Raw genomic sequence first — 12,518 nt, 5'->3', positions numbered from 1 at the left:
CGCTATACAGTATATATTTCAGATTTAATGAGTTCACCCCAGCCGACACCCCACCTACCTATAGATAGCCAATAAAACTGTAGGGTGGGCAGAGATACAGCATGTTACCCCAGTTAGCCCCATGGCTGTCACTGGTGTCCAGGCTCCCATCCTTCACGACAGTGAGCCGGACCTGTGTACCGGACAGACCCCCACAGAGTACTGACGGCCGATGGACCGGCTCCTGTAATTCCACTCAACCATCTTGACTATGGACAACCCCTTTAACCCCTTTCTAACATTAGACGTACTATCCCGTTGAGGTAGGGTGGGCCCCTATGACCACTGACGGTATAGTACGTCATACGCGATCGGCCGCGCTCACGGGGGGAGCGCAGCCGAGTGTCAGCTGCCTATCGCAGCTGACATCCGGCACTATGTGCCAGGAGCGGTCACGGACTGCTCCCGGCACATTAACCCCTGGCACACCGCGATCAATCATGATCGTGATGTGCCGGCGGTACAGGGAAGCATCGCGGCGGGAGGGGGCTCCCTGCGGGCTTCCCTGAGCCCCCGCAGCAACGCGATGTGATCGCGTTGCTGCGAGGGTCTTCCTACCTCCCTCCCTGCTCCAGGCCCGGATCCAAGATGGCCGCGGCATCCGGGTCCTGCAGGGAGGGATGTGGCTTCACAGAGCCTGCTCAGAGCAAAGTTAAAATAAATAAATAAATTTCCAATGTGTAAAAAAAAAAAAAAATAAAAAAAAAAATATTCCTAAATAATGAAAAAAAAAAAATAATATTATTCCCAGAAATACATTTCTTTATCTAAATTTAAAAAAAACAACCAATAAAAGTACACATATTTAGTATCGCCGCGTCCGTAACGGCCCGACCTATAAAACTGGCCAACTAGTTAACCCCTTCAGTAAGCACCGTAAGAAAAAAAAAAAAAAAAAGAGGCAAAAAAACGCTTTATTATCATACCGCCGAACAAAAAGTGGAATAACATGCGATAAAAAAGACAGATATAAATAACCATGGTACCGCTGAAAGCGTCATCTTGTCCCGCAAAAAACGAGCCACCATACAGCATCATCAGCAAAAAAATAAAAAAAGTTATAGTCCTGAGAATAAAGCGATGCAAAAATAATTATTTTTTCTATAAAATAGTTTTTATCGTATAAAAGCGCCAAAACATAAAAAAATGATATAAATGAGGTGTCGCTGTAATCGTACTGACCCGAAGAATAAAACTGCTTTATCAATTTTACCAAACGCGGAACGGTATAAACGCCTCCCCCAAAAGAAATTCATGAATAGCTGGCTTTTGGTAATTCTGCCTCACAAAAATCGGAATAAAAAGCGATCAAAAAATGTCACGTGCCCGAAAATGTTACCAATAAAAACGTCATCTCGTCCCACAAAAAATAAGACCTCACATGAATCTGTGGACCAAAATATGGAAAAATTATAGCTCTCAAAATGTGTTAACACAAAAAATATTTTTTGCAATAAAAAGCGTCTTTCAGTGTGTGACGGCTGCCAATCATAAAAATCCACTAAAAAACCCGCTATAAAAGTAAATCAAACCCCCCTTCATCACCCCCTTAGTTAGGGAAAAATTAAAAAAATGTATTTATTTCCATTTTCCCATTAGGGTTAGGGTTAGGGCTACAGTTAGGGTTGGGGCTAAAGTTAGGGTTAGGGTTTAGATTACATTTACAGTTGGGAATAGGGTTGGGATTAGGGTTAGGGGTGTGTCAGGGTTAGAGGTGTGGTTAGGGTTACTGTTGGGATTGGGTTACTGTTGGGATTAGGGTTAGGAGTGTGTTTGGATTAGGGTTTCAGTTATAATTGGGGGGTTTCCACTGTTTCGGCACATCAGGGGCTCTCCAAACGCGACATGGCGTCCGATCTCAATTCCAGCCAATTCTGCCTTGAAAAAGTAAAACAGTGCTCCTTCCCTTCCGAGCTCTCCCGTGCGCCCAAACAGGAGTTTATCCCAACATATGGGGTATCAGCATACTCAGGACAAATAGGATACAACTTTTGGGGTCCAATTTCTCCTGTTACCCTTGGGAAAATACAAAACTGGGGGCTAAAAAATTATTTTTGTGGGAAAAAAAAGATTTTTTATTTTCACGGCTCTGCGTTATAAACTGTAGTGAAACACTTGGGGGTTCAAAGTTCTCACAACACATCTAGATAAATTCCCTGGGGGGTCTAGTTTCCAATATGGGGTCACTTGTGGGGGGTTTCTACTGTTTAGGTACATTAGGGGTTCTGCAAACGCAATGTGACGCCTGCAGACCACTCCATCTAAGTCTGCATTCCAAATGGCGCTCCTTCCCTTCCGAGCTCTGCCATGCGCCCAAACGGTGGTTCCTCCCCACATATGGGGTATCAGCGCACTCAGGACAAATTGTACAACAACTTTTGGGGTCCATTTTCTCCTGTTACCCTTGGTAAAATAAAACAAATTGGAGCTGAAGTAAATTTTTTGTGAAAAAAAGTTAAACGTTCATTTTTATTTAAACATTCCAAAAATTCCTGTGAAGCACCAGAAGGGTTAATAAACTTCTAGAATATGGTTTTGAGCACCTTGAGGGGTGCAGTTTTTAGAATGGTGTCACACTTGGGTATTTTCTATCATATAGACCCCTCAAAATGACTTCAAATGAGATGTGGTCCCTAAAAAAAAAAAATGGTGTTGTAAAAATGAGAAATTGCTGGTCAACTTTTAACCCTTATAACTACCTAACGAAAAAAAATGTTGGTTCCAAAATTGTGCTGATGTAAAGTAGACATGTGGGAAATGTTACTTATTAAGTATTTTGTGTGACATATCTCTGTGATTTAATTGCATAAAAATTCAAAGTTGGAAAATTGCGAAATTTTCAAAATTTTCGCCATATTTCCGTTTTTTTCACAAATAAACGCAGGTAATATCGAAGAAATTTTACCACTATCATGAAGTACAATATGTCACGAGAAAACAATGTCAGAATCACCAGGATCCATTGAAGCGTTCCAGAGTTATAACCTCATAAAGGGACAGTGGTCAGAATTGGCCCGGTCATTAACGTGCAAACCACTCTTGGGGGTAAAGGGGTTAAGAGCTTTAACCCCTCACTAATAATAATAATAGGCCCGCTGATAAGTGGACGGTACCATAGGCATCAGATTTCTGGCAGCAGCAGCGCCTCAGTGCTGCTTACATACAGGTCAGGCACTTCTGCCCCGGGGACTGCTCTCCAGTGCTCCACTATCACCCACATGAATGGAAACACAGTGCTATGCATGAGCCCTGCCGGTAGGTGGCAGGCGGGGGCACAGCGCTGGCCACCACTTACCTCAGGATGAGAGTGGCAGTGAGCATGCTCCTCCGGACCTCCAGCCGCACCGCACTGCTCATGGTCGGATACCGCTGGGGTAATGCAGCGTGTGCAGACGCCTCTATGCGGAGACCACGCTGCTCTACAGCGCTGCCTGTCTGCTGCACATCACAGCACTGACACAGCTCTCACACATCACCCATGTACTGGCATGATACAGCTTCAAATATGGCAGCGACCACCACTAGAGAACACTTTACTTCCTGTCGCATGCTCCTGACGTCACTCTCCCCGCCCCTGTGTGGTCTGGTTTCCTGTTGCATGCCGGGAGCTGTCAGCCGGGCAGCCTGCGGCTCCTCCGTGCTCAGGTGAGACCCTTGTGCTGCTGGGACTGCTGCTGCGGAGGCGGAGGAGAGGGCACAGGGGTGTCATGGCCCACACCACCGGGAGGGCGGCCCTGAGCGCAGGACACGGCACATCGCGTCCTCTCACAGACTGATACATATCGCGACATGCCTCACCTCGGCGAAGCTGCTGTGTGCAGCCTGACACCTGTGTTTTCATGTGATCCTATACCGGGCATTGCCCCCTGCCATTGGTGAAGGGTATATCCTGGTGTCTGTACACTATAGTGGGGGGGGCACCTGTGTGGTCATGTGATCCTATACCGGGCATTGCCCCCTGCCATTGGTGAAGGGTATATCCTGGTGTCTGTACACTATAGTGGGGGGGGCACCTGTGTGGTCATGTGATCCTATACCGGGCATTGCCCCCTGCCATTGGTGAAGGTTATGTCCTGGTGTCTGTACACACTATAGTTGGGGGGCACCTGTGTGATCATATACCGTTCATTGCCCCCTGCCATTGGTGAAGGGTATGTCCTGGTGTCTGTACACTATAGTGGTGGCACCTGTGTGGTCATGTGATCATATACTGGGCATTGCCCCCTGCCATTGGTGAAGGTTATGTCCTGGTGTCTGTACACACTATAGTTGGGGGGCACCTGTGTGATCATGTGATCATATACCGTTCATTGCCCCCTGCCATTGGTGAAGGGTATGTCCTGGTGTCTGTACACTATAGTGGGGGGGGGGGGGCACCTGTGTGGTCATGTGATCCTATACCTGGTATTGCACCCTGCGATTGGTGAAGGGTATATCCTGGTGTCTGTACACTATAGTGGTGGGGGGCACCTGTGTGGTCATGTGATCCTATACCGGGCATTGCCCCCTGTCATTGGTGAAGGGTGTGTCCTGGTGTGTGTACACTTTATTGGGGTAGGGGGCACCTGTGTGGTCATGTGATCATATACCGGGCATTGCCCCCTGCCATTCGTGAAGGGTATGTCCTGGTGTCTGTACACTATACTGGGTGGAGCACCTGTGTGGTCATGTGATCATATACCGGGCATTGCCCCCTGCCATTGGTGAAGGGTGTGTCCTGGTGTCTGTACACTATACTGGGTGGAGCACCTGTGTGGTCATGTGATCATATACCTGGCATTGCCCCCTGCCATTGGTGAAGTGTTTGTCCTGATGTCTGTGCACTATAGTGGGGGGGCACCTGTGTGGTCATGTGATCATATACCTGGCATTGCCCCCTGCCATTTGTGAAGTGTTTGTCCTGATGTCTGTGCACTATAGTGGTGGGGCACCTGTGTGGTCATGTGATCATATACCTGGCATTGCCCCCTGCCATTGGTGAAGGGTATGTCCTGATGTCTGTGCACTATAGTGGGGGGGGGCACCTGTGTGGTCATGTGATCATATACCGGGCATTGCCCCCTGCCTTTGGTGAAGGGTATGTCCTGGTGTCTGTACACTATACTGGGTGGAGCACCTGTGTGGTCATGTGATCGTATACCGGGCATTGCCCCCTGCCATTGGTGAAGGGTGTGTCCTGGTGTCTGTACACTATAGTGGGGGGGGCACCTGTGTGGTCATGTGATCATATACCTGGCATTGCCCCCTGCCATTGGTGAAGGGTGTGTCCTGGTTTTTGTACACTATGGTGGGGGGGGGGCACCTGTGTGGTCATGTGATCCTATACTGGGCATTTCCCCCTGCCATTGGTGAAGGGTATGTCCTGGTGTCTGTACACTATAGTGGGGGGGCACCTGTGTGGTCATGTGATCATATACCGGGCATTCCCCCTGCCATTGGTGAAGGGTATGTCCTGGTGTCTGTACACTATAGTGGGGGGCACCTGTGTAGTCATGTTATCATATACTGGGCATTGCCCCTGCCATTGGCGAAGGGTATGTCCTGGTGTCTGTACACTATAGTGGGGGGCACCTGTGTGGTCATGTGATCATGTGATCATATACCGGGCTTTGCCCCCTGCCATTGGCGAAGGGTATGTCCTGGTGTCTGTACACTATAGTGGGGGGGGGGCACCTGTGGTCATGTGATTATATACTGGGCATTGCCCCCTGCCATTGGTGAAGGGTATGTCCTGGTGTGTGTACACTATAGTTGGTGGGGCACCTGTGGTCATGTGATCCTATACCGGGCATTGCCCCCTGCCATTGGTGAAGGGTATGTCCTGGTGTCTGTACACTATATAGTGGGGTGGGCACCTGTGGTCATGTGATCCTATACCGGGCATTGCCCCTTGCCATTGGTGAAGGGTATGTCCTGGTGTCTCTACACTAGAGTGGGGGGTGGGGCACCTGTGTAGTTATGTGATCATATACCGGGCATTGCCCACTGCCATTGGTGAAGGGTATGTCCTGGTGTCTGTACACTATAGTGGGGGGGGGCACCTGTGTGGTCATGTGATCCTATACCTGGTATTGCACCCTGCGATTGGTGAAGGGTATATCCTGGTGTCTGTACACTATAGTGGTGGGGGGCACCTGTGTGGTCATGTGATCATATACTGGGCATTGCCCCCTGCCATTGGTGAAGGGTATGTCCTGGTGTCTGTACACACTATAGTTGGGGGGCACCTGTGTGATCATATACCGTTCATTGCCCCCTGCCATTGGTGAAGGGTATGTCCTGGTGTCTGTACACTATAGTGGTGGCACCTGTGTGGCCATGTGATCCTATACCGGGTATTCCCCCTGCCATTGGTGAAGGGTATGTCTTCGTGTCTGTACCGTATAGTGGGGGGGTCCTGTGTGGTCATGTGATCCTATACCGGGCATTGCCCCCTGCCATTGGTGAAGGGTATGTCCTGGTGTTTGTACACTATGGTGGGGGGGCACCTGTGTGGTCATGTGATCCTATACCGGGCATTCCCCCTGCCATTGGTGAAGGGTATGTCCTGGTGTCTGTACACTATAGTGGGGGGGGTCACCTGTGTGGTCATGTGATCCTATACCTGGTATTGCACCCTGCGATTGGTGAAGGGTATATCCTGGTGTCTGTACACTATAGTGGTGGGGGGCACCTGTGTGGTCATGTGATCCTATACCGGGCATTGCCCCCTGTCATTGGTGAAGGGTGTGTCCTGGTGTCTGTACACTTTATTGGGGTAGGGGGCACCTGTGTGGTCATGTGATCCTATACCTGGCATTGCCCCCTGTCATTGGTGAAGGGTGTGTCTTGGTGTCTGTACACTATGTTGTGGAGGCACCTGTGTGGTCATGTGATCATATACCGGGCATTGCCCCCTGCCATTCGTGAAGGGTATGTCCTGGTGTCTGTACACTACAGTGGGTGGAGCACCTGTGTGGTCATGTGATCATATACCGGGCATTGCCCCCTGCCTTTGGTGAAGGGTATGTCCTGGTGTCTGTACACTATGATGTGGGGGCACCTGTGTGGTCATGTGATCATAAAGCGGGCATTGCCCCCTGCCTTTGGTGAAGGGTATGTCCTGGTGTCTGTACACTATACTGGGTGGAGCACCTGTGTGGTCATGTGATCATATACCGGGCATTTCCCCCTGCCATTGGTGAAGGGTGTGTCCTGGTGTCTGTACACTATACTGGGTGGAGCACCTGTGTGGTCATGTGATCATATACCTGGCATTGCCCCCTGCCATTGGTGAAGGGTGTGTCCTGGTGTCTGTACACTATAGTGGGGGGGGGCACCTGTGTGGTCATGTGATCATATACCTGGCATTGCCCCCTGCCATTGGTGAAGGGTGTGTCCTGGTTTTTGTACACTATGGTGGGGGGGCACCTGTGTGGTCATGTGATCCTATACCTGGCATTGCCCCCTGTCATTGGTGAAGGGTGTGTCCTGGTGTCTGTACACTATAGTGGGGGGGCACCTGTGTGGTCATGTGATCATATACCTGGCATTGCCCCCTGTCATTGCTGAAGGGTAAGTCCTGGCATCTGTACACTATAGTGGGGGGGGGGCACCTGTGTAGTCATGTGAACATATACCGGGCATTGCCCCCTGCCATTGGTGAAGGGTATGTCCTGGTGTCTGTACACTACAGTGGGGGGGGCACCTGTGTAGTCATGTGAACATATACTGGGCATTGCCCCCTGCCATTGGTGAAGGGTATGTCCTGGTGTCTGTACACTATAGTGGGGGGGCACCTGTGTGGTCATGTGATCATATACCGGGCATTGCCCCCTGCCATTGGTGAAGGGTATGTCCTGGTGTCTGTACACTACAGTGGGGGGCACCTGTGTAGTCATGTGATCATATACCGGGCATTGCCCCCTGCCATTGGTGAAGGGTTTGTCCTGGTGTCTGTACACTACAGTGGGGGGGGCACCTGTGTAGTCATGTGATCATATACCGGGCATTGCCCCCTGCCATTGGTGAAGGGTATGTCCTGGTGTCTGTACACTACAGTGGGGGGCACCTGTGTGGTCATGTGATCATATACCGGGCATTGCCCCCTGCCATTGGTGAAGGGTTTGTCCTGGTGTCTGTACACTACAGTGGGGGGGGGCACCTGTGTGGTCATGTGATCATATACCTGGCATTGCCCCCTGCCATTGGTGAAGGGTATGTCCTGGTGTCTGTACACTATAGTGGGGGGGGCACCTGTGTGGTCATGTGATCATATACCGGGCATTGCCCCCTGCCATTGGTGAAGGGTATGTCCTGGTGTCTGTACACTATAGTGGGGGAGGCACCTGTGTGGTCATGTGATCATATACCGGGCATTGCCCCCTGCCATTGGTGAAGGGTATGTCCTGGTGTCTGTACACTACAGTGGGGGGCACCTGTGTGGTCATGTGATCATATACCGGGCATTGCCCCCTGCCATTGGTGAAGGGTTTGTCCTGGTGTCTGTACACTACAGTGGGGGGGGCACCTGTGTAGTCATGTGATCATATACCGGGCATTGCCCCCTGCCATTGGTGAAGGGTATGTCCTGGTGTCTGTACACTACAGTGGGGGGCACCTGTGTGGTCATGTGATCATATACCGGGCATTGCCCCCTGCCATTGGTGAAGGGTTTGTCCTGGTGTCTGTACACTACAGTGGGGGGGGGCACCTGTGTGGTCATGTGATCATATACCTGGCATTGCCCCCTGCCATTGGTGAAGGGTATGTCCTGGTGTCTGTACACTATAGTGGGGGGGGCACCTGTGTGGTCATGTGATCATATACCGGGCATTGCCCCCTGCCATTGGTGAAGGGTATGTCCTGGTGTCTGTACACTATAGTGGGGGAGGCACCTGTGTGGTCATGTGATCATATACCGGGCATTGCCCCCTGCCATTGGTGAAGGGTGTGTCCTGGTGTCTGTACACTACAGTGGGGGGGGGCACCTGTGTGGTCATGTGATCATATACCGGGCATTGCCCCCTGCCATTGGTGAAGGGTATGTCCTGGTGTCTGTACACTACAGTGGGGGGGGCACCTGTGTGGTCATGTGATCATATACCGGGCATTGCCCCCTGCCATTGGTGAAGGGTATGTCCTGGTGTCTGTACACTATATAGTGGGGGGGGCACCTGTGTGGTCATGTGATCATATACCGGGCATTGCCCCCTGCCATTGGTGAAGGGTATGTCCTGGTGTCTGTACACTACAGTGGGGGGGGGCACCTGTGTGGTCATGTGATCATATACCGGGCATTGCCCCCTGCCATTGGTGAAGGGTATGTCCTGGTGTCTGTACACTACAGTGGGGGGCACCTGTGTGCGATGTGAATGGGATTTATAGACCTCTCATGGCCTCCGGCCGTGGCTCTGCATGGTGACCTGCGGTGCGCGTATGAAGTCGGTAACCCTTCCATCTGTCTTGCGAGCTCTATGTGTGGATTTTCCCTGTAGACATCCATTAGATGTGGAAAATCCTCGGATAAAAAACGCAAAATGTGCATTGAAGCATTTCCTCTGCAGAAACACACTAAAAATAAATGTAATCTGCATATGACTGTGTCAATAAAGTTTGACAGTGTAAAAAAACAAAGCAGCTTTATTTGAAATGTGCTATTCAACCAATGACAAAAATGTAATTAAAATGCATGGAATAAAATGAAAGTTACCTAATTTACCTAACAGAAAATCTGCAACATCAAAAACTCCCCTCCTGCTCCTAGTGGGAACGTGGCCTTAGGCGAGCCTGTCCCATCTGCAGCACGCCGGCATATAGGGCATAGAGTGAGCACCACCTGCGTGTTATTGCTAGAGGTCATGCTGTACTTAGCAGTCCAGTGGGCGGTCCTAGCAGTGACTGACAGCTATGCACATTTAGGCTGTGTTCACATGTTGCATGTTCTTCTGCAGGCGAAACCTGCTTTCTTGGCAGTAAAGAAGCTTCTTACAAAAAGCAGGTTTTCTTGCATTTTTATTGTCTCTTCTGCATGTTCATAAAGTTTAGTGCCTCCCCCCCAAAATAAAAATCATGATGCAACTTTCTTACATGTTTGTACCAAAAGCGCAGAAAAACCTGATCCCTGAGTTTTGTTGCTGCATTTTTGCATTACCCATTGCTTCCTTGAAAACGCAGCAGTTTTCCAATTCAGTCAGGAAAACAATGTGTGCGTAAGATTTCTGAAATCTGATAGACTTTGCTAGTACTGAAAATCACCTTTAAAAAACGCAGCAAAAATGCAACGTGTGAACATGGCTTTATACGGTAAAGGCTGTGAGTCACTTATTAGGACCGCCCACTTGACTGCCAGATACAGAGTCAGCAGGGATTTCAATCACTAAAGCACAAGTTTTGTTGAAGATTATCCCACAAAGCCGTATATCCGCGCGCTCATCTTCTCCTGCGCTGTAACATGGTGCCTGCGGATTGGACTGCATTTTTAATGTGACAGGTTCCCTTTAAGAACCTTCCCACTGTGACATAATAGGCTTATGGCTACTAAGTTTTCTTGAGCTGGAAAATATTCACGGTAGTACGACCTCTGTTCTACCAGTGTCTGGGTTGGATAAATCCCAGTAGTCAGAATGGTGCCATTGCCTCTGGAATGTTGTATATTTTTTCTCAATATCTTCCAGTTGCTTTTCCCTTGCTATTAAAGGGAACCTGTCACCTGAATTTGGCGGGACCAGTTTTCGGTCATATGGGCAATCTTGCCTTGCACAGGCGTGTACTACGGAGGACAGAGAATGAACTTCAATCCAATATTGCAGCCAGCATGCAGCCAGCGGGTAAGGAAAGGGTGAATCAAACACCTGAAAACTCCGCCCATATGACCCAAAACCAGTCCTGCCAAATTCAGGTGACAGGTTCCCTTTAAAAATCCATAATGTCTTGTGGACTGGACAGGAATAATGGACACAGCTTCTTATTTTCATTAAAAAAAAAAAAAGCTGCAAAAAGTATAAAAAACGCAGCATGTGAACGGAGCTGAAATGGCCACAGTTTGGGGCAGGTTTTGTGAAGCATTTCTTATATATTTGCCATTCTTCTTCCTTTTGTTCTGTTACAGATAATAGTGCCGCCATACTGTGCCTCGGAGGTGCTCGTAGTTCACACTGCTTACTCTTGTTCTTTCTGTTTGATGCCGTATTATTTCTGGACTCTCCGGTGACAGATTAGGGCACAGACTGTGCAGGAATGTCACTTCGGTCATAGTTTGACTATTATCATTTCATCTGCTTGCAGTTTGGACTCTTTCTACTAGCGATCATCGTGATGATCATGTTACAGCTCCCGCCGTCACTTGCTTTATCTAGATCCGCCCTGACTTACATTTAATGATATGCAGGGGACATTAACCTGAATAACCAGATTGTGTACAGAGATACTAAGGAATAATGCAAATGACTCCTGCCCAAATTACCTGCACCAGTAATTACACATTGACTCCCAAAGTGGTGATTTAATTTCATTTTGACAGATCCGAGGTGTCTGTTCTGTGATATCACATGAAAGGCAAGACAAAGCCATGTCAGCCTGTGTGTGTGTGACGGTTTTAGATCTTAGTTATCCAGATTTTCAGAGCCCTGAGGGGCAATTGTATAGAGTTATGCAGTACATGGGTAGGAGATGTGTCAGAAATCACCATTTTTGACTACCTCTTTGTTGGCTGTAGTGCAGTGGGGTGTACACTGTGTGACAATATGCAGGGACCAATGAAAGTTCAACATAAAATGTCTTTATTCCAGTAAACTCTCATAAACATGTAAAGGATATCATCTGGTTCCCAGCCCGGTCCTCCAAACAGTCCATGTTCAAACCCGTGGGCAATTGCACCACCGTATCTCTTGGGTGCGCAAGTCCTTGGCTCTGTGTTCGCTTCACACAGGCCTGGGTGCACAGAGCCTCCTGCTCTGCAGCTTGCAAAACCAAACTAACACACCCAAGACCAAAGTCAGAGTTAAAATGGGAGTCGTGGAGATAAAGAGCCACTTCCAAAACCCGGAATGGAGAGAGGGATTTGCCCCACTACCAAACCTGCAAATCCCTCCAAAAATACCTATGTCGGGTTTTCCTAAAATCTGACTTGGTCAACTTTCTTTGACCAAATTTACACTCACTTTTACTCTGCCTTGTAATTCACAGGCGTTTTGGTGTAAACACAAGGCGCTCTAGCGGGTTTAACCCCTTCCCGACCCATGACGCCACGTAGGCGTCATGAAAGTCGGTGCCAATCCGACCTGTGACGCCTATGTGGTTTCATGGAAAGATCGCGTCCCTGCAGATCGGGTGAAAGGGTTAACTCCCATTTCACCCGGTCTGCAGAGACAGGGGGAGTGGTAGTTTAGCCCAGGGGTGGCTACGATCGCTCTGATTGGCTGTTGAAAGTGAAACTGCCAATCAGCGATTTGTAATATTTCACCTGTTAAAACTGGTGAAATATTACAATCCAGCCATGG

The 12,518-nt window shown here is 49.0% G+C and overlaps 2 protein-coding genes across 5 annotated transcripts in view; one reads left to right on the top strand and one right to left on the bottom strand.

The window, feature by feature from the left end:
* The window catches only part of UBE3D (ubiquitin protein ligase E3D), a 350,228-nt gene extending 346,609 nt beyond the window's left edge, over positions 1–3,619 (bottom strand). Inside the window, exon 1 of the mRNA XM_069726444.1 lies at positions 3,335–3,619. Coding sequence (XP_069582545.1) covers positions 3,335–3,396 — 62 coding nt within the window. The 5' untranslated portion in view covers positions 3,397–3,619. The remainder of the gene's footprint in view (positions 1–3,334) is intronic.
* Positions 3,588–12,518, top strand: part of DOP1A (DOP1 leucine zipper like protein A) — a 129,945-nt gene continuing 121,014 nt past the window's right edge. For all 4 annotated transcript variants that reach the window (XM_069726441.1, XM_069726442.1, XM_069726440.1 and 1 more), the window contains exon 1: positions 3,588–3,684. The gene's annotated coding sequence lies outside the window, so the exon portion shown is untranslated. The remainder of the gene's footprint in view (positions 3,685–12,518) is intronic.

The sequence above is a fragment of the Ranitomeya imitator genome, chromosome 5 (assembly GCF_032444005.1).
Source record: "Ranitomeya imitator isolate aRanImi1 chromosome 5, aRanImi1.pri, whole genome shotgun sequence".
Lineage (NCBI taxonomy): Eukaryota > Metazoa > Chordata > Amphibia > Anura > Dendrobatidae > Ranitomeya > Ranitomeya imitator.
Note: the sequence above shows the minus strand (reverse complement) of the source record. Positions and strands in the feature narration are given on the sequence as shown.